A 25,324-nucleotide genomic window follows, 5' to 3' on the forward strand; every position below is an offset into this window, starting at 1 on the left:
TTAAATAAAACGCTAAATTAAATGGGAAACGTTAAGCCGGATGAACTATAGACAAGCAAAAAACCTTTTTCTAAAATCCCAAGCTGAAAGTTATAGTTCATTATCCATGTCCTTACTAAACCATAGCAGAGGATTATTTCCTGGTGAGATCGTTCCTTTGTGGGTTTGTCGTTTTCTTTTTTCATATATTTTATGCACCTTCTTTTTATTTCCTTATGATATTTGGACCAGGCTGTCTCTGACAACGAAGGCGGCGATGACATGGTGGGTAGGCCACAACAGCAGATAAAAAACTCCTGAAATCTACTTTAGTCTGTTTTTGTTATTATAAAATGTTACTTGTGTTTTTTAAATGACCGCATTTGTGTGGGTTTGATCCTTTTTGCTAACAGTCAGTGGAGACCAAGGTGAGATAAGGTTTCTAGGTCACAGCCAACATTTATATTTCATATAGCTTCCTCAAATGTCCTTTTTTCTCTCATTTGTCTCATTTGACCTCGTTTTCTTATGTTTCTATTTTAATTTGTCGATGGCAACGTCAGTCTGGCTGCTCAGACTCTGAGGGATCTGAGGTAAGGAGGAGAATATCACACTCTTCCTCAGAGCTGCGATGATATTAAAGTAGAAATCTGTATGAGATTAAAACAGGAGATTTGACTGCTGTTAACACAATCATCACATTCAGTTCTGACGAAGTAGACTCAATCGCTGAAACTGCAGTCGGTAGTTTGTTGTCATGTAGAGTCAATGTAACGGAGACAAAAACGGTTTCAGAACAAGCTCAGGTGTAATATTTGAAAGGTGTGAACGCACAGACTGTATATAAAAGATGGATGGAGTCGTCATTTGAAAAGCCTTTAACCCTTTAAGACCTACCATAGAACCAAGTCCGCCAGAGCTTATATTATATTTTTACATGCTGTGGAGCCATTTTTGGGAGCATTTCAAGTTGCTATACATCAATACAACCATTACAGCCCAGATTTTAATAATATGTCTGCATTAAGTGCATAGTAATTACATAAATTGCAAAAAAGTGCAATAAACTACAAAAAAATTGAAAATCATTTTTGTTTTTTTAACATATATTTCTAGTTAGAGAAATTTAAGAGGCTTATCCCTCAAAACTGTAAATACAAAAAAGTTGCACAAAATAGTTTCCCACCACAGGAAATTTATTTTGAGTGTCTTCATAGTTTTATTTTTGAAATACACCAATTTTTATATACTGCAGGAAAAACGAAAATAAATATTATAATGCAAATTCGCAAAAAAGCAGCATATGCATCAAAATAAACTATTTCCAGCAGTGCAATATGAGTTTTTGCAAAGCCATATGTGGAAGGAAACTGTGACCTAGGACAAGCTGATGGCATAAGATGCAAGTACAACTTCTCTGGTTTCATAGGCAAAAAAAATTATTGCGCTAGCTCACGTGGTTGCAGTGCTACCGGGATTTAAAAATAGTTACGCAAAACGGAGCGTGCCCGCTCCGACCGGTTTTAAAGGGTTAAATTCCTAAAACTGCCGCTCTGTATATTGTCCAGCAGGGGGCGACTCATCTCGATACAATGCACTTGATCTCTGACCCCAGTAAAGCCTTGATGATTTTAGTCTCTGTCAGTATTTCCTATATTACCATTTATACAGTCAAATGCACTCACGCCCATTTCATTAGGTACGCTTTGCTAGTACTGGGTTGGACCCTTCAGACCTGCTTCAATGTTATCCAGATTCAACAAGGGGCATTATTAAGAGATGTTTGTCCTTAATGATCCATAATTTGGTCTCCCATTCCACCACAGCCCAAAGGTGCACTGAGATCTGGTGACTGTGGAAAGCCATTCACAGAGAACTAATTTCACGTTCAAGTAACCAGTTTGAGATGATTTGTATGTATGTTCCCCTGCTGGAAGCAACCACGGTGGACATGAACGCCCAAATTATGAGCTCACCATCCAAATACAACAACCATCCAAATGAGACACGTCAGACCAACCAACATTATTCTTCTGTTGACCACTGTTGAGGAGTCTGTCTGCCCCTATGCTCTTCTGTATACCTTGGTTGTAATGAGTGGCTGTTTGAGTTAGTGTTCAATTTCAGTCTGCTCAAACCAGTCTGGCTATTCTCCTCTGACCTCAACAAGGCCTGTGTGCTGGCAACAACCATGCCACAGTCAGCTTTCTTTCAGACTTTGATGCTCAGTTTGAGCTTCAGCAGCTTGTCTTGACCATGCCTACATCCCTAAATGCACTGAGTTACTGCCATGTGATTGGCCGATCCGACACTTACCTTAACAGGTGTACCTAGAAATGCAACCAGTGAGTGCAGGCAGTATAGGCAGCTAGTTTTAGGACTTAACCGCTCGCATGAGATTCAGTGTCCTCAGGATCTCAGATCCACTCCTAGTTTATCACTCTGACTACAAAATAAAATATTTTTTAAAAAACAACCAAAATCTTGAAAACGCGATTCTGGCAGCTCCATCTTTTATATACAGTCTTCTGTAGTTTTTAATCTGTCAGAAAATTGTGCTTCTTCCTAAATACTTGTGATAAATCCCTCTGCAGACGTGATGCCAAAATATTCATTAAAGTCTTTGATACCACATGCTGGCAAAGCTCTTTACACATTTACAGCCGTGTCCTAACGCAGACTCCTTCCTCTCCCCTCCAGTGAGTACATAATAGACCAGACAGTGGGCTGCCAGATAATTGAATTTGATGGAGTATAAACATGTTGTATTTAGCCGCCACTAAATGGTTTGCTGAAATGACTTTGATAGTCAGGTCAGTGTGTGTTTTGTGTATGTGTTCATGTCTGAGGGAGCTGTTTTCTTTGTGGCACAGAGTAGCGTGTCAGAGGTGAGGCTGGATAAAGTCTGTCTCGGCTGATATCTTCAGAGTCCCAACCTCAGTCAGCCGGCAGTGTGTCTGCAGGGCAGCATGCTGCATCATTATATTAAGATTTAGGTCGAGGATGTAAAAACAGTTCAAATCCAATGATGTTTATATTAGTTTTATGACTTTTTCATTCTTGGATCACCCAACCTTAAATTTTTATTAAAGGATTTCCTTCCTTATGAAAAAGGAACATTTTCCTTCTGATCTACTCGTTATAATGATAAAACCTTCCTTTTCCTTTCCTATTTATCCTTTCTGACTCCTCCTGCTCACTCTTAGGCTGACAACCGAGAGAAGGACAAAAAGGTCAGTTTGTGCATAATGACCGTATGTTTATGTTGGTTTGATTAGAAGTTACAATCAAAAAGTTCCACCTGTTAAAATCAAGTATCATTTAGCTACGATTCCCTGCAAATTTCCTCGTCTGCTGCTCCTACTAGCTTTGTTTTTTTCACTGCGCCCCTGAGTTTCCTTTTCGACCACTTCCATGCGCATGTTTGTGTGGTGAGTCTCCGACACCAAAGCAAAGACTCGTCATTATGATTTTATTTTGGGGAAGAGAAAGAACGTGTAAGGAACAAGATCTGACTAGATCTGACTCCCTTCTCTCACCCCAACCAATCACAGCAGATGGCCCCGCCCCTCCCTGAGCCTGGTTCTGCCGGAGGTTTCTTCCTGTTAAAAGGGAGTTTTTCCTTCCCACTGTCGCCAAAGTGCTGCTCATAGGGGGTCATGTGATTGTTGGGTTTTTCTCTGTATCTATGAAGCGCCTTGAGGCGACTTTTGTTGTGATTTGGCGCTATATAAATAAAATTGAATTGAATTGAAAATTGAACTAGTATGTCAGAGAACTCGACCAACCTTTTCAGTTTGCTGTGAGTGGTCACACGTTTGCATAGTACAGGTGTATTTACACTGACTGTTCTAACTTGGATACCTCAGGAGGTTATAGTAGACAGTTTGACCCCGTGTGACAAACAACATGGTGCACAGCCCCGTGGAAGTCATGTTTCTGGTCACACGCTTCACCTGCTGCAAAGCCTTCAGGCTCTTATACTGAAAACTTCATTTTGGTCTCTGAGTTGTAGCTGGAGACTCGACTGACTTCTCACAACACAAATTCTGGGTTCATTTTATTTGAAATGCGTGTGAAATCACAGACGCACTTGCAAGTGGTCAGAACAGGACTTCCAGGAAGTGATTCAAACTTAGGAGAGCTGAAAGCATTTCATAGACGTGACACTGAAGGAGCTCTAATCATGGCCAAGTGTAACGTTTTGATAGTTTTATGTTAGAAGGTGGACAACCAAACTCCAAATGAAAGTCAGAGGAAAGAAAGCCCTACGCAAGAAAATTCACCAACATCAGCCCAGGAAGAATAATCCAGTTTCCAATCCTTTAACTTCAGCTTTCCACCCAGACGTCTGCATCCAACTCTTGATTCTAATTCAGGAAAATCAGTTGGATCTTAGTTTGTCTCCTAAAACAGTCTCGTCGCCTTTAGTGTTTTGCACTGATGTTCTTTAAGATATTGCCTGCAGCAGTTTAGATGCAGATTTTGTGCAAAAACAATCAAATATTTATTCCAGCAAAATCACAAATGAAACTGGGTGTTAGATTGTTACAGAATTAAGTCATTAACAGATCAAACACACCATAGATGCTCCATCACATCTGTTTCTCTGCATTAGTCTCTTGGTGACGATGCATTAAGTGCCTCTTTCCACCAGATGTCTATTTTTTTCCCATCGAGCAGCACTAAAAAGATGCTTTGGGAAAAGCGCGGGGTGCTACACGACTCCTGCTATTAAAGCCAACGAGATTGAAAATCTGGAGTGGGAAGCGAAAACATGAGATATTTTAAACCAGCACTAAAAATGAAAACGCAGAGCTCTCATGGGGCAACACGGCGTGCCTTCCCTTTTCAAAACAAGGCGACAGCACACTGAAATGTAAAAAACATTTGTTCAGCAAAGATATACCATTAATTGTCATTTTCACCGAGCTGACACTTCAATAGTTTTGTGGAGAGAGAGCAACTTTGTACTGGAAGTAGACGTTTTAGTTTGTGACTGTGTTGTCTTTAAAGCAGCTGTTTACCCTCTGTGCTCCTGTAGGATGAGTCCTCAGCCTATGATGACAGTGAGGAGGAGCAGGAGAAGGTTTGGCTCTATGTCCAGTGTTTCCATAACTGAACTCTCCTCTCCTGCTGACAGACATCACTAACTCAAATCATTACACATGGTTAATAATGCTGCAGTCACATTTGGGAAACTGCTGGACAACCAAAATTATTACAACTCGTGTTATAAACTCTTATTACCTCAGAAATTGTTGCTGTAAAGATGGGGATCTGGTCTGAAACCACTCGAGTTCACTATTATAAAGACAGTTTGTGCTCATCAGTGCAGACAGACTGATTGCAATGTGCTGTCAGTCTGTCTGTGTTTATAAATCAGATGTTTTTAGTCACTGATTTGTTTCCCTAGTTTTTCTATAAGGGGGTTGCCATCCTGTTTTTACTCTTGTGTGACTGAACCATAAGCCTTCCAGTTAGTTTACCATTCCTGTGTGTACGAGTTAATGTTTATGTCTGAGCGGGTATACATATGATCCACGTATGTATACATACAAGTACGTCCTTGTGCACCATTCACTTTTTGTCTCCCCGGCCTTTTTTGTTTTCTGTTGTTTTAATTTTAAATATATTTTTATTGCTTTTTGTTCTAAAGCTGGACAAAGAGAAGGTGAGCCATAACAAGAACCACATGACAGCTCAGTTTCTTTTTATTTCATTAACATTTGTCTTATTTGCCTTTTCTTTTGTTTTCACACCTCTCTAGTCTGAGTCCAAGAAGGAAAAGGTGTGTTTTCAACTAAACTGTGTTCATGTTTTTTGTTTTTTTAAAGTACTTTGTCTTTGTGCTCATTTGTGATTGTGCAGCCTAAGTTGTTATTTTATATAAAAAAAAATAAGTTACAAAAGGCTTTAAAAAAAACCTGCCAAACAAGATATTTTGAGATATGAAGAGAAAAAACAGAGAACTGAAAGTAAATACTTGACCTTCATTTAGAAACATAAACACACAAGTTAATGCTGCTTCAGAGCAGACATGAATAAAAAGATGTTGTAAACCTTTTAATTTGCAGCATTTTCATATCACTGCTGTGTTGTTTTTCTCGCCAAAATCCCAAATTGTATAATTTATCTTTACTTCCACCTTAAAAAAAGGTTTTGAGTGGTGTTTGTTTACTCTTTTATATTTAGGAGAGATGCTTTACACAGAACTGGAGTCAGTGGCCTTAAAAGTCTGTACCTTGGTTCCTGAAAGATTAGCTGAAGGGAGCTGCAGGAGGTCAGAATGGCCGTCAGCGTTAATAATGGAAAGTTAATGTGAAGCGTACTGACTGTACACAATTAGCTGATCAAAGAAAACAAACTACAGAAGAAAAAAAAATCATACCTGTCTTGAAACTCCCACATTTGTGGAAGACAAAGACCACGGTGGCTAACACGAGTGGTAAATCAGCCCGGTCTCATGGCAGTTTATGAAATAGTCACGTTCATGTATACTAATATAAAGGTTTGGTTATTGATTTTTATGTCTCAGTGAGCTCTTCTTTAATAACCCCATATTAAAATGAATGTAAATAAATGTGCATTTAAAAAAAGCACATTTAGATAATGCTCTTTTGGCCGTGGCATTAAAATGATACAGTGCGTTAAAGGGTGTTACAGGTGCATAAATGCTAAAAACAGGTCATTGTAACCTGTGGCTAGATGGTTGCCAGGCAACCTGATGGCCTCATGATACACTGTGCATAATTCAGTTTTTGTGTATATAATTTATGCAATGGTTAGTAAGGTATGATGGGTGCATAAATACTACATTTAGGTCATATTAGCCCACTGCTACACAGTTACTAGGCAACATGTTGACATCATAATATCTGATATAGATAAGAACCTTCATGGGCCTAAAATGTACCAGCATGCCAAGTCACACACATATATACAAATGTATTTATCCACATTTATAAAGCCATTTTTATTCTTGGCTCAGCTAAAGTAGCATTTCATGATTCAGAGCTCAACATAATTCTTATTTATCTTACTGTGACCTGTAGTGATGTTTACTCGGCTCCATCTTTCTATCCACTCTCACTGACATCAGTTGGAAGCCTGATCATTTGACCAGCACATATACCTCCGTCGTTATATGAAAACTGTTCCAAACTTAACCAATTAGCTGTGATGCCAAAACTAACCAATGGAAGCATAAAAGTAAAACAAGTGAAAGACTAAAATAAAGTTACTGTTGGCATTTAAACCTCAATCGTCTGAACGAAATCCTGCAGCTTACAGAACCTGCATACCATGTCCCTGATTAAATGGATTTAGTTGTTCTTTCAAACTGGAAGCGCTGGTATGAGATCATTTTTTGCGTCCAAAAGAAAAGAAAAGAAAAATGTGTCCACAAACATGAAAACAAACAAACAAAACTTTGTGACCATTAAATGAACTGCTGTTAGACTTAGTTGTTCCTCATCAGTAGAAGTTTCTGGACAGTGCACAGGTCCCAGTACACACCAGTGGGGTCCAATTATGTGCCATGAAGGTCCAAGAGTCTGCAGGCTTCCCTTTCAACTCCTTCCACATTACCACACCTTCAAGCACAGAGGGAGCATGTAATTATTGAAATGATTTCATGTTTATGAGGAGAGACTGCAGACACTTCAGAGCTCTAGACTTTTAAGTGTGTTCAAATCTCAGGGGGCTAGCTATCTGCGTACATGGTGTTAATGATCCTAAAATGATCAAAGGGGTTGAAATTATGATAATGACAGGGTCTATCTGAAGGTAGCTGAAGGTTTTAATCCTGTGTGAGCTCATGCATAATACTGTGGAAACACCTTGTGCCTTTAAAATTTCGGGGTTCGTTTTAACTCTTCAGCTTAGAGGAGTCTGGACAGAAAATTGTGAATCGGCAAAAGTCCAGCTGGGAGGGTTTTACCTGTAGGCAGCAATGAATATGTGAGTCTGCCTGGAGAAGTGAGATGAATCTAATCAAATGTAAAAACAAGTGTGTTTTTTGCAGGGTTAGTGTGTGAATTTAAGCATTAGCTCACTCACAAATGTGTATCCTTGCAGGCTGAAAAGACAGACAAAGAGAAGCAGGTTGGTTCGTTTGTAATATCACTCATCGCCCTTCATCTCCACTTTGTGCTATGTGAACATTTCAGATTTACATTACTGAAAATACTACAATCGAAGTTCAGATTTAAAAAATAATTCACTTAAAAAAAGAGAGATTAATGGTGTCGACTTTCTTTTCCTAATTTCTTTTTTCATCTTTGCCCAAAGGACGACTCCAAGAGCAAAGAGGTGGGTGTTTAAAACACAGCTTATGTCTTTGGCTCAACCAGTGCAGTGAGTACAGGGATTTGTAAGACCTGGAAGTCTTCCAGGGCTTTATAATATTCAAAAAGAGTGGCAGCGCTGATGATTCTTTATCCTGCTTTGTTTAAATGGCATGGATGCTGGTTTTCCGGCCCACTTTGTACTTAACATCAGCCAGTTATTGGACCTAAAATTGAGGATAAATTGGTTAAAGTGCAGCTACCCAGCAGAAGAACAGCAGGAATCGAGCCATTAAACAAACAACAGAGAATCAACATCAAATCAACATGTTTGAACTCTAGCTCTGCCTCCTGGGTCTTTTTAAGCCTAATGAATATTCATTAAGCTAATTCAGAGAGCATTTTGAGTTGTCCTCAATTTAAATGGACGTGTGTCAATATAAGGAACCACTTTCACAAATTCATATCTGGCTGATGTTTGTTTTTAATGGTTGGAGAGGCGGTCTGAGACAGCTGTAACCTACATTAGCTGTTTATGCTGTACAAGTCCAGAACTGCAAACGCATCTTACAAAATTAGGTGTGTGTTATACTGACTGTGTGTGTGTGTGTGTAACAGCCTATATTTGACAGTGTTTGGCTAGCAGATTTGTGTTTGTGCAGGAAACCAAATGAAAAAAAAAAAGTTTGATGTTTTTTTGCTTTTTTCCTCATAGACAAAGGAGGAAGTAAACAAGGTTTGTTTATTCAGTCGTCCTCTTTCCCCTGTAGACCTCTGTCCTCTGCTGCCCCTCCAAAATGCCTTGCCTGACTTTAAAATCGTAGCTAATATGCATCCCTGCCTCATAGTTGTCCCAACATGCAACATTTATTTTGCTGTAGTGACAGCAGAATTGAGCTTGCTGTTGTGAAGGATAGGCAGACACTTCCAGAGCGAATAAATATTTTATGCTTTTTTTTTTATATTTCAGGGGTTTTTATGTATTTTGATTCACTGGCCAGAAAAAGCAGCAGTGCTACAGAGTATGTGTGAAAGTTTAGGCTTTAAGTGGACATTATGAAGAACAAATGAACATATATTAATATACACATGCTAAACATGTATTGCCAATTCAGAGTTACCAGTTGACCTAACCTCTCTACCTGCATAGATAAGCAAAACTGTTTCTTCTATAAAAAAAGAAAAATATTTGACTTCAAAAGCGGTTAAACTGGAAGGAAGACAAGAAACTGTTAAACAATGCCAAGCTGAATGGGGGGGTGCTCCACCTGAACTCATCTAATTTCATAATGGAAGCTCTGATTCATCGTGAGTGTGTGTATATATATATAGATATAGATTTAGATATAGATAGATATATATGTAGATATATATATATCTATAGATATAGATTATATGAAGTGCAGTCACACTTCATATAATCATATCTATATATATATAGATAGATAGATAGATATCTACCTACCATGGAAGCACGGCATGAGTAGAGGTCTCTTTTTTTCCTCTTGTACTTTCCCATTGTAGTGTATATTTCAGTGTTTTTCTGTAACGCTACCGATCTCCGACTTGTATCCCCATGTAATGTCTGTGTTGTGTGTGTAAGGTCGGGGGGGGGGGGGTCCCATTTCACTGCAGGGCAACCTGCATGTGGCGAATAAAGCTTTGATTGATTGATTGATTGATAGATCTCAAAGTACGACAAAGAGATGTGACAAAGAGTGGTCTATTTAATTTTATTTACTACTTAGATATCTGTAAGTCAAAGCTGTAGCTCAGGAAGTAAGACAGGTCGCCTGCTTTACTCTAAGCTGTCGTCAGTGCATCATTTTGTGTGTGTGTGATGTTAGAAAGTGCTTAAATGCCTCGAATATTAAATATAGTGCCTTGTAATAAAAAGCGTTTTGAGTGCTCAGTTAGATTAGAAAGGTGCTATATATTTACCAATCTATTTCATTTGTAGCCTCTCCCGTTTGACGTGGCTTTATTCTACAGTTTCTGTTTTTTAAAACAAATTTACGGCGTGTGCTACAATAACAGAGGATGAAAAACATTTAGTGTGCTCTCTTCTACCTCCTGGGTATCTTGAAATTTTGGGAGCCTTTTTACAAAACTAAGAGCACTGATTGGCCTCCCTGTAGCGACATTTTGCATGTGAATTATGTCTACTTTGTGTATTTAAAGTCGACAAGCATTTATTCTGCTCAAATCTGCCATCTAGTCCATATTCTTCAGATTTTGTCAGGTAACATATAGCAGCTGTTGTTTGTCTAAGTGCATAGTATATATATGTTTTCTGTGGGGCTTCAAATAAACACTGGGAGAAATAAGGCCTCACTCGCAGTATGCTAATATCGGATATCATTTATTATATGAGTTGCCAAAAAAAGAAGGCACTGAGCAGCGTACCTGAGCAGACAGCAGTGAAACATTGGACTCCTACCTTCAATGTCAGTGTCCTCTTTTGCGTCCCTTGTAGCATCCCAATAAACCAGAGGCAATAAAGTAAAAGCTTTTATTAAAATCACCCACTCATCCGTACCCAATCCACTTGACATTACAAAAGCCCACCCAAAATAAACCCTATTTTTACCTGCTATGATAATAATAATAATGAGGTAAAAACACAGCCCTGTGTTTGTGTACTTTGTGTTTTAAATCTCCTGCACATTATTGTGTGATTATTCTCTTTACTTTTTTGTATTTTTCCTTTTCATTTTGCCTTTCTGTCTATCTGGCAAGACTGAAGCTACCACTGCGACCAAGAAGGTACGGCTGGGTGTGAGAGAAGGATCAGAGTCTGACAAACACATAGTGCCTGTAAAGGACACCTCTAATTTGAGGCTGTGACTCTATAGAGAGGAGTGTTTCTGTGAGTGTGTGTGTGTGTGTGTACCTGTTTAGACATCTTTGTGGGGCCCACCAATTGTGGGGACCAACAGTCACTTGTGAGGACAAAAGTGCCTGTCCTCATGAGTTTGAAGCCATTTTTGAGACTCAAAATGTGGTTTTAGTGTCAGGGTTGGGTTATGGTTAGGTTTAGGGTAGGGATGCAACGATACCAATTTTTTCAAACCGATACGATACCGATACTTGGATCTGAGTACTTGCCGATACAGAGTACAAAAAACGATACTTCTACCACACACACACACAAATGCAATTAATTGGAAGACAGGTTTTATTTTATTCTCTGCCGATAAAAAAGAATATCTTAATAAAAATGACCACAAAAAAATTTCAAGTGAAAAATAAGCACTTCTGTTAAATTATTGCAGAGTCTCCACATTATAATTTAACAAAATATCACTGAACTATTGGCACTGTCTCGAGCTTTCAGAATAATAAATAAACACTTCTGTTTTTTTATTATATTTCATATCGCAGCTCGAGTATGCTGAGAAGACGGTTCAATCCTATGTTTTCCACGACCGGCATTGGCTGGTCATCCAGAGCGATAAAATGAGTCGAGTCTCTGTTATTTTAACTGCCCGTGGATTTTCTCTTGACATTTTTCATCGCTTTTCCAAAACCTGAGTTAAAGTTGGCTGTTCCGGTCCACACTGCTGACATTTTGTTTAGCCTAGCTACAGCAGCCTCCAGTTTCTCTTTTTTATCTGGAGCTGCCAGTCTCACTCGCCTAACCCTGTGCCTGTTTAGCGCGGGATGTCCCCCTAGTGGCCAATCTAAAAAACTACAACAGAAATGACAAGCCACCCTCTGATTAATGAAATAAGTTAGTATCGGTTCATGGTACCGGTTAACTTTTACGAGTATGAGTACACACACATTTTACAGTATCGGCCCCGATACCCGATACCAGTATCGGTATCGGTGCATCCCTAGTTTAGGGTAAAGTTGAGGGTTAGGAATGTATTTTACATGGTTTAGGTCAAATATGTCAATTAGAGGTCCCCACAAGACATGAATACCTGACTTGTGTGTGTGCGTGCGTGCGTGTATTCAAGCTTACAGGTACTTTTCTAACCTGAAAGCAAGTTTCCTCATAGTTACTTTCTTTCTCCTCCCAAAGTTCACATGAATTATACTTAGAGAATTGATGATTTGTAGATGACACCAACACATGATGAACAGTGCTGTTGGGTTTGTAAAGAAAGTAAATGCGAAATGTAATGTAAAAACACAGCATGTCATTCTTAGCAGTTAGTTGAACACACAAAATTTGGCAGGAAACATGAGATTAATATTGATTTTTTTTTCTTTTAAGCTAATGATGGTAGCACTCTGCAGAGGGTTAAGTGTGTATATAAGAGACGAGCACAGCTTCCAGGTCTGATAAATGAAAGCCAGTGTTGTTCTAATGGCCCGAACAAATAAGTGTGTTTGCATAGATGACTGTGTAAAAATGACTTGATGCTGGCTTGATCTGTGGCCTATTCAGTTTGAGTTACTATAGCATGATGTTCACTGGGTAAATTATGAATTACAGTAAGGAACATAAACCATAAAGCAGGATATGCTTTGCTACCTTGTTAATGAGTGCATTGTATGGTAATTTAACAACTTTATATACCACATATAAACGTTATTATCTACTATTCCAGTTTTAGTCATTACACGTTCTCCGCTTATTACACTGCCTAATAATATTACAAAGGATTGTTGATGTCGTGGAGTTTTCAAGGACATCTCAAATGTGCACGGTCACTTACAAATTTCTGTCAGAATGTTTATGTGCATCACTTTAGCGTTCACGTCCACGCCGCGGTGCATTTACGTTTTGGATTCAGACCAGAACAGATTTATTCTGAAAGGCCTGAGTTTGCAGTCCAACCTTTCACTTCACTCACTGCAACATTTCTCAATTAAAATGCAAAACGCTAAAACACTGTCACTTGAAAGTCGTGACCCTCCTTTAGTCCAATTATATGTTCTGGCAGTATGCCCAATGTCTTCTAGCTAATAACACAGTTCCACAGTTATTGATGGCACGCTTTCTGCAAAGATGGGATGGGATGCCTTATCTTGTAGTCGTCTAGCCACTTGACTGGTGTAACACGCGGTGAATGCTTGAGGTCCAGCATACTAATGGGCTTAAACCTTCAGGTTGTATTTTAGTTTTATTGAAGGACTGTTACCAGGCTTCTCAAGGCCAGTTTATCTTGCAGGCTCAGTCTCTGCATTTTTGTCGAAACAGTCGATTGTTGCTGAGGGTTTGTAGCCACAGTTATTCAATCACAGCCTAATGAGACCTTTGCTTTGCTATGTTGAAATTTATGTCATGTCACCAAACTCCCATAAGATTTATTGGTTTTTAATTAGTCCCACCCCGATGGTCTCAACAGAAGAGAGATGTGTCAATTCAAAACCTGGTCTGGACACGCCCACACAGTCCACACACGCCACACAGGTTTAACCATAAAAATGCACGAGTCCGTAGGGCCTTTTAAAAGCTAGCTTTCATGTGTTAACCTGTGAGGGTGCCCAGATGTGTGATGCGCAGCAACAGTAAATTGTTGTGCTTTGTGGGGGGTTTTTTGGTAGTTTCGAGCAGTCGCATATTTACGTTTTTTGTGGCATTTGGGTTGGAGTTAAGGGTCATTTTTTGCAGATTTCTCTGCCATTTACATGTGTGCAAATTGAAAACATGGCACACATTAGATACAGATGTTAGTTACGTACTTGCTGAAGCTTAAAAGAGAACATAGAAAACATAAAATATTAAAAGAGTTCCACTTTTCGAAAGCACGGACCTCCGACTGTGCGCGCACTGGTTTCTGTGTTCGAGGCAAAACAGTAAAAATCTATTTTATTTTTCAAATTAAATCATGGCTGCTTTACCTACAGGGCGCAACTGAAACCCAGAAATGTGCAGCGCTCGTATTTCAGTGAGTCCATTTAAAAGAGAGGTTAGCGTGGAGTGCGTTGTTGCCCAGAGGTCTTCTTGCACACGCTCCAGTCAAGTGCTAAAGTGAACCCACTCCAGACTCTGAGTACTGGGAAGATCTGGAGATGCTCTGAAGCAAAGAGCAAAGGAGATAAGCACAAAAGGAGTAATTTTTGGGAGTAAATATACCAACATAAAAATAACATTTATCCTACATCATTACAACATTAGTGTGTAAAAGTCATTTAATATTCGGCTGCTGTGTTTGCAGCTTCCTCCTTGTTTCTGCTCTAAACGTCAGCCATCAGGTTTATTATCGTCTGTTTTGTTCAAAACACTTGTATCCTCACAAAGTTGACTCATGGGAAGCCTTATGAAAAACAGGTGACAGCTTCCTGCTAAGAAAAGGTGAAATAGTTTTTACTACAGACTTCAAACTTCAGAGGTGTATTCATATATTCTCTACACTTAAGGAAGTGGCGTGCACTCTACAGCTCGAAGTGTTCCTTTCACGCTGGTAAACAGCTTTTAAGAGGCACTCTTCATCCGTATCGCCCATTACATATGTGATTTCTTTACAACTCGGCCTTTCCAATGTGCATTTTAGTCAGCATTTACTTCCTGTTTGCCTACCTATCAAACTGCAAATACGCCCAAACTACAAGTCACTGTGTGACTCACGCGCTCGCAGTCATCAGTGTCTGACCTACCGTGAAAGAAATGTGGCGCTACACACAGCTCGTCATCTTTTCAGCACGCTTCCTGCAGTAGAGCTCGTGCACGCGTTTCTTTTAACTCCAGTCTGGTTCATACATATTTACTGAGCCTGGCTCACAGGTTGTAACAGTGTCATGGATTATTGGATTCATTTAAATTTTTCTCATTTCAATCTTATCATTTGTTTATAAATTTATGACTCAATACATGTAAATGATTTCTGAATGTACTTCTTTATATTTCCTATGCATACATGTAGCATATATGTATATTAAGGTTATTACGGGTTGGCTTTAGCGATCCGGCCCGCTCGAGATCAAACTGGGCTCCTTCTAGTTCGTTAAATGAAAACGAGTTTGGCAGCCGTGCTGCAGAAGCACAGGATACTCAGCCATGAAGCTGCATCCCATTCATGCATGAGGTTTTTGCAGTCTATCGAGCAGACTGTGGAACTGCTAATAAAAGTTTGAAATAACCTGTGAACACCTCCTCTTCCTCTTCCTTTCTGCTCCGGCTCTTTTATGTGTGCTGCAGCTGGATACTGAGGCGGCTGACAACCTGAACGATCTGCAGGTGAAGCTCAGCACCGTCCTGGACAATTTCAGCACCGTGTTTGCTAAGAGGTAAAAATGCTCATTTCCTGGTCTCTTAATCAAGCCAACCTTATCCTGACTAAGCTGGAACCTAACACACACACACACACAGTTGAATGACTGAGCATTCACCGCCTTTGCAGAAGTCCTTTTCCTCTAAGTTTGCCTCGGCCTCTGCTTCCAGTTTCCAGACTCGCATTAACGGCTGCATGCGTCAGATGGCTGAGATTCTCTACCAGATGAAAGGCCCCCCCAACCACAGCACCGCTGAGGCAGACGCTGACACCATGCTGAGGCCCCTCATGGAGTTTCTGGATGGGAAGTAAGTAGCTTAGTAGATTATATCAGAGTTCACCACCAGGGTGATTGTCTTAACTTGAATGTACTCTTGAAGTTTTAAGTCATTAATTTCATGGATTAAATGAAATGTGTATTTCCATTAACCCAAATGATTTTTTACTTTCTGCGAGTTAAAATCGATCCAGCTTTGCGGTACCGCAGTGCTCATAGGTAGAAACTTTTTTTTTACCTTAATATTTTATGGCTGCAAGCTGCTATAACTCATATGTGTGTTTTGTCTCATTATTTATTGGTACAGTGTGCTGTTTGGAATATCATATGAACAGTATTGCAGTACGGGGGAAACATAGATTCAAAATATGAGTATGCAAAATTGAAGTGGTGATACAGAGCAAAGGCTCCAGCCGAAGGTTCAAGATAGTGACTGAAGTCACCGGAGACACTTGTGTTGGTGGAGCAGTGTAAACAGATGGCTGATGGAGTCAGGACGACCCAGATGAGGTGGAGATGGAAAGGACGAGCGCTGCACAATAAGCAGCCTTAAACACAGAGACATCTCACAATGAATTTAAAGATCAGGGAGTCACTGGCTTGAAGGGCAGATAGATTACTGGGTACGACTGGTGACATTTCAATTTTGAATGAGGGGAATTTGAATCGGTTAAAGCTCCAGAAACACTTGTAGTATATAAAACGACTTGACCATCAACCAGCGTGCGTTTGTGTCAGCTTGTGGCCTTCATTGAAGTCGTTGTGTGACAAATTACAGACAGCGTTTTAAAGTACAAACGTATGGAGTAAGAGGAGGGGCCTGTTGGTAACAAAGGGGCGTGTCCTACAGTGTCTTTAAGCTGAACAGCGTCTGTACCTTACAGTATAAAGAGCCTTAAGGTGACAACTGTTGTGTTTTGGCACTTTTAAATCAAACTGAATTGAAAAATTGAAAAGTACAACTTAATAATACTTAAGACTGGTGTTTAAGTTTTGCCCCACCTGATGTCACACAGATCCACTACAAGAGCTTATTAAAAAGAAGTTGATGTAAAACATGTACACAGTAGAAAAGATAGACCTAGCTGCATTCTTTTAGTGGCCACTAGGGGGCAATACCTGTGTCTGGGAGAACAGCTGGCTGTGAGGTCATGTAAACACCTTCCTGATGACCTGAAGGTCTCACTCATTTCAGAATAAAACATTATAGTTTAATAAAGGAGGATTATCCACCGTTTGCTCATTGACTGAAAACAGATGAGTCATTAAAAAATGACCATGCTCCCCAAATCCCAAAACTCACTACAATATGCTCCGGTCCCTCAGAGACCCTCAACTGGACAAAGTGGTAGAAAATCAATGGAAACAGAAAAGTTAAAATGCTTCTGTGTTCATCCTGAGAGAATTATCATCACTACCTCTGATCAAATGAGCTGAATGCTTTACTCCTCTTCAGCTTCTTTTTTTTGTCTGTTTTGTCTGCTCGTCTGAACTACTGCAGGACTCAGAGCCTTTAGTTTTTTCTTTGGAGGACACTTCCACCAGATCTCCAGACCAACTTTCTATTTTTAAATCGCGCCTCAAAGTCCATCTGTTTAGAACTGCACAGCTCTCAATATATCATGGTTATTAATGATATAACTTATTATTATTATTATTATTATTATTAAATAAAACAGGGAGAGATTTAACAGAAATCCAGCGTCATGACATCTTAATGTTTCATCTTTTTGCGTCACCTGATCAGGCCGTATCTTTGCTTCCATAGCAATCAAATAATTTCGATTAATGAGGCCTCAGCTATGAGACAGATTGAGCTGTACAATCAGAACAAAAAGATTTTGATATTTGCTTCTTATCTGTTTCACTGGAATATCTGGATTTTTTATTTTCATTTTGAAGAAGCCAGATGTATCCTTTGTCATCATGTTAGTTTTTCTTCGTTAGTTGTGTGTTTATTTGTGTTTGTGTCAGTCTTTTGTGCAGCACAGAGGCTGCAGAGTGAGTTCAGAATGCTTTAAGGCCAATCTCTGCACACGGTCCCTCACATTTTTCCGTGTTTACTTGTAATCCAGTCTCAGTATTTTTGCTGACATCTGTGAGAAGACGGTGCTGAAGAGGATCTTAAAGGATCTGTGGAAGATCGTCCTGAGCAGCCTGGAGAAGACCATCGTGCTGCCTCAGAGCAATGACAGCTTGGTGAGCACATTTACCAGCACAACCGAGTGGCCTTAAAAAGTCCAGCTTTTACATACTTTTACTCTGGGGACAGTAAAGGAAAGGACATTTATGAAAGTACAACCATTCAGGACAGTTTGTCCCAATTTGTATTGATTTCTCTTTTAAAAACTTTTTTGGTTTATGTCTGAGTTGTTTCTTGCTGGGGGTCAAATCTAACCAAATTTAGAGACAGTTGTATTTATTATGTTTTTCTGTCTTCTCGGCATCATACTAATTTTCCTAAATGTACTAAATTAGTTTACAAAAATAATTTTTTACAGAAAAAAACAAAGTAAATAGAGTTTACAGCGAGCTTATACATGACCATGCTTTAAGCGTGACGCAGATGCAGCCCTGTGTTGCCATCTAGTGTCAGCATTTTTACAAAATCACTGCTGCTGGTAGATTTCTTTAATGTTGCAGTAATAATGAAAAAATGAAGGTTATTAAGATTTCATATATTCCGCCTCTCTGTCTTTGTCTCTGCAGGGAGCTCAGCTCCTCACAGCAGCTAAAGGACTTTCTAACCTGAAGGTAACACACAGACTGTCGATAAAGGGCGAAGCTGCCTTTATGTTTCATTGTAAATTGTTATTACAGTTCAATAATAACCCTGCTCGCTAACGGTTCAGTAAAATCTGCAGTTTGAATCGTAGATAAAGTCAGTAAACCTGCACAAGTCGCAGTACATTCAAATCCATTTTACCACCTTCACAGCTCATAACTGCAAACTTCCAGACTTTCTATAATAGTTCGCTGTAGTTATTGTCCAGCATCAGGACTTACTGATGTGTGCTGTGTGCTCATGATCTGCTTTTGTGTATCTGTGATGTGTAACTAGGGAGGAGGTGAAGCCAAAACCCTGACGCCCAAGCAGTGCATAATTATTGATGCAAGCCTCGAGTCAATCAAGGTAGGTGAACGCCTGCATCTCTGTTACAGCTTCATTTTTCCGTCTCGCTGCCGTATTTGAAGTGCCCGGATGAGCTTAGAGTTTAGGGTTAAGAAGAAAATTGTATTACTCTTCATTACTCTTCAGTATTTTATTGAGATGTTCCTCTAAAGTGAGCATTTCCTCACTTCCACCTTGCCACTTCCTTTCCTTTCAGCAATATTTCCACGCAGGAGGAAATGGGCTGAAGAAGGCGTTCGTCGAGAAAAGTCCTGAACTGGCATCGCTGCGTTACGCCCTCTCCCTCTACTCCCAGAGCACCGACGCTCTCATCAAGACCTTCGTCACCACACAGCACTCCCAAGGTGATCGCACACACACAAACTCCACTCGCTGCACACACAGTGTGGATGATTTTTGTCTTCTCTGTGGTTCAAACCTTAAACTTTTCTCCTCTTCCCTGTCCTCTCAGTGCATGATGGGATGGGCATCAGAATCACCGCCAATGAGAAGATCAGACCTGATAGGGGTAAGTCTTCTTTGATACAAGAAGAACTCGCTAAACTCCGAGTAAAACAGACCCCAGGAGGTGGAGTGCTCCTCAGCACAGAAACAGAACCAACACCTTCACACTCATGTAGAGCTGCAGCCCCTCGCAGCTCACAGTTAATATTAAAGAGGAAAATAATGAGAACAGTTTGGAGAATTTTGGAAATGTTGCTATCACAGCGATGAGCTTTAATGAAAGGTCCTTTTGTACCCTTGAAGCAAAGCGCATGCCTCCTCTCCTCCTCGCTGTATTTGACTGGACTTTGGTGATTTGCTGTTGTTGGTTGTGTAACATTTCTGCCACCCAACTCTCCATTACCAGCTTCTGTGGAGATTAAATTAACAAGCTTGCCCAAAGCTGAAATAAAGAGATGAAAATGGGTCACTGAAGCCGCCATAAGAAGTGAATTACACAGTGAGTGAAGTTTAAAGATGTGTTTAATCGTGTTAATGTGTGATACCGCTCCGGCTGTGTCGTGCAGGTTCGGGGGTAGATAAGCCGATCGGAGAGGCCTTGCTGCAGATCGACATGCTGCTCGGCAAAGAGCGCAAGGTCAACGTCAAAGGTGAGACACACGCATACACGTGTTTAAATGACAACAACAGACACATGAAGCAGATCTGTTCAAACATTTGAATTTAAACTTATAGCGAGGAACAAATTTTGACCAAATCAAGTAAACTTGGGGTGAACTCGAAATACTTTCTTATATCTTAAATAGTTTCTTATCATTTTTTTACTCTTGTCCAAAGCACAGGCTGTCCAAAACAAAAGAAACCACCACACACATTTTTGGTGACTTGATGTGTTTGTAGATCTACATGCGTGCATTAGGGCTGCCACGATTACATCGACTATCAAAATCGTCGTCGACTGATTTAATAGTCGACGCGTCGTTTGAAGCTTTGTAAGATCACAAAAGACGCAGGAATAAGTAGTAGGATTTAAGAGTGTAATAACGGACTGAAACAGAAGATGGCAGCACTGCATGTACAAGGATGCCAGCTGCCGTTAAACCCCGAAGAAGAAGAAGCTGTGTCCCAGAATTCATAGCGCAGCCCAGCTTAGTTTCCAACAATGGCGGCAGCTAGTTAGTTTTAATGTTACTCTTATTATTCTTTCTGGGTCACAAAATAAACGTTTTACATATTTTCAGGCGAGAATGTAGCTGTGTAAACCTCAAATATCTGCTCAGTTTATCAAGACGCCACATATTTTCAAAAGCGCTCCGACGTTTTCAGAGACGTCTGTTACCCACTAGCTCGATAGTTAGCCGGGGGCTAGGCTAACTAGAGCCGTGAGAACACCGGACTCCCGGCTAATTGTTTTCAAACCCACCGCCGTCTTTCACTACTCAGGTTAAACATGATATATAAGTCACTTAGATAACTTAAAAATGTTATTGTTTGGCTTTTTTTTAGTATTTTATTTGTTCCTGAGTAAATCGGTTTGGCTGAGATTAAAGTTATAGTTTTTACACAGCTGAATAAACATCAAGCAGACAGCTGATTATCAGAAGTGTGAGATGCTCGAGAATTTACTCCGGTGTCCTGTTATATTTTAGATAGCAAGGAGTTTATTAAACTTCACCGAAACAATCTGCAAACTTCATTAAAATTTAATAAACTATCATCTTGTCTTTATTTTTAGTTAGCACATACCTTAAACACTTAAAGCTGTAAGCTAATGATAGTTATATAAGAGCAGATGCTGCTGGTGCAATAAGCTGTACGTTTTATGACCAATGGATGATGATCTGATTAGTCGACTAATCGCAGAAATAATCGGTGACTAGTCGACTATCAAAATAATCGTTTGTGGCAGCCCTAATAGATATGCGTGCATGCAGTAGCATCACCCCCACTGCTTTGTGTTTGTCTCTCTTGTCCTTTACCTGCTCACCCTCTCTCTCATCTCCCCTCCAGTCATCGTGGTGAACGACATGAAGTGGCAGACATCTGGGATGTTTCGGCCTTTCGTCGACGTCTCCATGGTCGGTCCATTCCTCGCTGACAAGAAGCGCAAGTTCACCACAAAATCCAAGAACAACAGCTGGACGGCTAAATTCAACGAGGCTTTCCAGTTGTGAGTTGGAAATCTGAAGCGGCAGCAAGTAAGATTGTTGAGTGGGTCGAGATACCGCAGATGGTTAATTGTTTCCTCTGCTCGCAGCGTCCTGGGTAAAGAGTCCCCAGACTGCTACGAGCTGCAGGTGACGGTGAAGGATTACTGCTTCGGACGGGCGGACCGGGTGGTCGGCGTGGCCGTCGTTCAGCTGCGCGACGTGGCCGACCGCAAGAGCTGCGTGTGCTGGTGTCCTCTCGGGCCACGCATTCACACCGACGAGACGGGCATGACGGTGATGCGTATCCTGTCCCAGCGTCCTGCTGACGAGGTGGCCAAAGAGTTTGTCAAGCTGAAATCGGAAACTCGTCCCGCGGAGGAAGGCAGATGAGCCGAAACGGGCTTTACTGAAAGCGAGGTTTAGAAGCGCAGCTTTGTCTGTTTTCTGTGAGCAGCGTTTCACCTTCATCCTTAACTGACGGAGACCCTTCTGCCTGATGACGTACAACGAGTTTATCAGAGTTGGAATGAGAAAAATGGATTTGTTAAAAAGGGCAAATTTTGAGGAAGAGATCGTCTCTCAAAATGTAAAAAAAAAAAACAGTCCTATCAGTGGATTTTATATCAGATGATGATTTTAGAGAGAATCACCAATCCAACCAACCCTACGAGAAAGCTCTTAGCAACGACAGAAAACTCTTTTAACAGGAAGAAACTTCTGGAAACGTTCTCAGGAACGGCAGCCATCTGCTGTGATCGTTTCAGGTGAAGGGAAGCTCAGCATAGCATCCATCCAGTTAACTTTGCTTTTGTTTGTGGTGTCATTTCATAATTTAATATTTTAGTGAGTTAATCTGGATAAAATCATTCTGACTTTCAAATACCACTGAGATACTTGACCGCGCGACACATTTTAAAACTAGACCTAAACAGTAACCTCTGAAGTTTAGCAGCAGGACGACAGCTCAAACACTCCCCTTTCACTCATGCGTCTATAAACAACCTCCCTCTGTTTTTTCATGACTCCAGGGGCCCCTGCCGACCCTCAGTGAGGCCGACACCCCTGTAGGTCTTTGCTCACCCTCTATAAACTAAATGTGTTTCAGGGTGTAGTCCTTGCTGGTGAACTGACTGTGAGTATCACTGAGATTACACGAGCCCATATTCTTCTCATAATGTTTGAGCCTTTGAGGCCTTTAAACTTCGTGTGTGACTCTGGAACAACCTCTGGATCCAAAACCTGATGTCATGAAAACACACTAAAGTGAACAAATTTATTTGTTTACTTTATTTGATTTGTTGCAGAAAGCCGAAACATTTAAGACTGATACACAATTTAGTCATAGACGAAGTTGTAACTGTAACAAACATATGTTAATTAACACAACTTAAGAAAGTCATCACACAGTAGTCAGGATATGCATTATCCACAGAGTGAGCGTCACACATTTGCAGCCAAATTTAACAGTGTGAAATGTTGTGATACAGCGTCGGATCCTGATGATTTGCAGGTAATTAAACAGGAAATGTCTCAGACGTGTTTTTCCCTTTGATGTTAGCTTCAGACTGACCTATGAAACCTGCAGGAGCACTAATACGGGCTGTGGTTTGATTTTGTAGCAAGTTTTTATGGATTGCGTTGCCTTAAAATAAGCAGATGAGTTAGCTAACGAAGCTAGCCTGCTTTAAGAGACTTGAAATATGACAACACTGACTTGTAAATTTAAAGAAAAGATGTTATTCAGAAGCAAAAGCTCTGACTGACTGCTGGGCCGTTGGGTGTTTGAGGTTTTGATTTAATGCTAATTTGTGATGGTGACAAAATGCTGTGAATGGAAACAACAGCTAAAAAACCCTTTTAAGTGTTACACAGCGTGAACACGAATATAGGACCAAACATGATCATTCCTTTTTGTTTACTTTAACAGTTTTTACAAACTAGGACAGATACAATCAGCCGCTGCAGCCTCGCCGTGCGTGCACCGTCACATATTTGACTGTTCTTGTGTTTCCAAACACGAGGTGGCATTTTGCATTAACGTAAAACTTTAAAAGAAAATACAGGCAGAGCAAACAGGCTGACTGTAAGTGGGGTTTTTTCCACCCTCTTGTCTGTTTATGTGCCAAGGACCTCCGTGTTCAGCGAGCCTCATTCAGCTTTCTCTCATGTTTCGGGTTGTATTTGACAGATGTGGCCTTTGCAGACATCCCACTTTTTACTTTTCCAAACTGGCTGCACGAAAGCAACTGTAGAAGTGAGCCACATCTGTAGTTACACCCGAACTCTTGCACTCTGTTTCACTGTAAGTTTGTAAGAAATGAACCAATGCCTACATCCAGAGCATGTATTTATTGTAAACATCAGCTAGAATTGTGATTTCTTTCCTCCCATGTATGTACTGTGAAATATGAAGACTGTATGTAAAGTACTTATCATTATTCTAATGTGACATATGTTGAATATACTTGTAACATTATTTTGTACATAAAATATTTATGAATCAAGTCAGCGCCTCGTGTCTTTGGTCACAGAGCTCGCTGTTCCCGCTCAGCGATTCCTGCCTTACCTGCTCTCCAGGTTTAATCTTTCTGTCTTTGCAAACACACACCTTCAGTCTTCATCACGGTAACTGTTGGTTTAGCTGTAAAAATTCACAGAAAAAAAAAAAGTTTAAACTAAAGAGCACAAACCACAAGGCCCCGGGTACTGTGGGTGTTCTGGGGAAGCGGTGCTTGGGATGTTTTGTGTGGCTTGTGCAGGCTCTATTATTCTGGGTACTCAGAGACTGTTAAGTGCACTGGTGATTTTAAATGGTTGTGTGCTGGATAAGTACTTAAAGTACTTATTGCATAAAGTGCTGTATGAATGGGTGGGTAAATGTATTGTAGTCTAAATCACTCAAAGTAGCCAGTAAGACTGCAAAAGCGCTGTATACATGCAGGTCGATTCTAATTTTGTCTGATTTGTAGCTCATCTTTATGATGCATTAATACTGTAATCCTGCTCAGCCGGTCGTTGATGAACATACAGTCAGGGAGAGTTGCTCATTTCAGTCTGAATTACTTTTTTTATAATTTGGAAGAAATAAATAACCTCAAGAGAAAATAACTGACTATTCCCCAGATGTCACAGCACAGAGTTTACTACACGTTCGAATGAGCACAGCGTGAATCATCAGGTGAGCAATACTGCTGTGGCGTTTGATTCCAATTTACCTTATGTTGATGCTTTTTTCTGGTTGTTTTAAAGGTAATCCACAGGTGACAGGAAAAAAAAACATGAGCCCAGACCTGAATGACTGACACCTACATCCACTTCCTTTTTGGATGCCATCCTTATTTTATGTTACATTTTTAGTAAAAAAAAAAAATTTAAAAACTAGTTTATTTTTCTTAATTTAATGATTATTAAAAGATTTTTGATCACGTTCAGAAAAATAACCGGTGAAGCAAATTCCCAGAAGAAAGGAGCTGAGGCTGGTAGAGCAGGTCATCTATTGATCGGAAGGTTGGTGGTTCGATTCCTGGCTTCCCAAATATCCTTGGGCAAGATATTAACCCCAAATTGCTCTCCGATGCATCCATCGGAGTATGAATGTATGTGAATGTTACTTAGAACAATGTGCTGGTGTGAATGGGTGAATGCACAAGTTATGTAAAGTGTTTTGATTGCCAATGAGTAGAAAAGCGCTATATAAGAACGAGTCCATTTACCATAGTGTCACATTCTCAGTTATTACAACACTGCCTGTATCTAAACTCTGTCCAGTTTGGTTTTTACATTTGTTTTGTATCAGTATAGTTTTATGCTTTAAATCTGTGAAGCATCAATGTTGGAACCATGAAAGCTTCAAATCAAACAAAACAAATATTACAATTATTCCA

General features: G+C 40.1%; 1 protein-coding gene across 2 annotated transcripts in view; it reads left to right on the forward strand.

The window, feature by feature from the left end:
* The window catches only part of LOC102797264 (protein unc-13 homolog B-like), a 211,869-nt gene extending 187,925 nt beyond the window's left edge, over window positions 1-23,944 (forward strand). Inside the window, exons 38-58 of one of the 2 annotated variants that reach the window (XM_087849490.1) lie at window positions 232-264; window positions 393-407; window positions 543-572; window positions 3,186-3,212; window positions 5,024-5,068; window positions 5,639-5,653; window positions 5,750-5,770; window positions 8,059-8,085; window positions 8,272-8,292; window positions 8,983-9,003; window positions 11,007-11,033; window positions 15,364-15,452; window positions 15,607-15,744; window positions 17,789-17,912; window positions 18,423-18,467; window positions 18,775-18,846; window positions 19,043-19,190; window positions 19,298-19,354; window positions 19,857-19,940; window positions 21,301-21,460; window positions 21,548-23,944. In XM_087849490.1, the coding sequence (XP_087705616.1) occupies window positions 232-264; window positions 393-407; window positions 543-572; window positions 3,186-3,212; window positions 5,024-5,068; window positions 5,639-5,653; window positions 5,750-5,770; window positions 8,059-8,085; window positions 8,272-8,292; window positions 8,983-9,003; window positions 11,007-11,033; window positions 15,364-15,452; window positions 15,607-15,744; window positions 17,789-17,912; window positions 18,423-18,467; window positions 18,775-18,846; window positions 19,043-19,190; window positions 19,298-19,354; window positions 19,857-19,940; window positions 21,301-21,460; window positions 21,548-21,830 (1,482 nt within the window). In that variant the 3' untranslated portion in view covers window positions 21,831-23,944. The remainder of the gene's footprint in view (window positions 1-231; window positions 265-392; window positions 408-542; window positions 573-3,185; window positions 3,213-5,023; window positions 5,069-5,638; window positions 5,654-5,749; window positions 5,771-8,058; window positions 8,086-8,271; window positions 8,293-8,982; window positions 9,004-11,006; window positions 11,034-15,363; window positions 15,453-15,606; window positions 15,745-17,788; window positions 17,913-18,422; window positions 18,468-18,774; window positions 18,847-19,042; window positions 19,191-19,297; window positions 19,355-19,856; window positions 19,941-21,300; window positions 21,461-21,547) is intronic. The other variant, XM_087849492.1, reaches the window with a different exon arrangement.
* The last annotated feature ends 1,380 nt before the right edge of the window (window positions 23,945-25,324 follow it).

This window comes from Neolamprologus brichardi, chromosome 12, assembly GCF_056152115.1.
Source record: "Neolamprologus brichardi isolate AB-2024 chromosome 12, ASM5615211v1, whole genome shotgun sequence".
In the NCBI taxonomy this organism is placed as follows: domain Eukaryota; kingdom Metazoa; phylum Chordata; class Actinopteri; order Cichliformes; family Cichlidae; genus Neolamprologus; species Neolamprologus brichardi.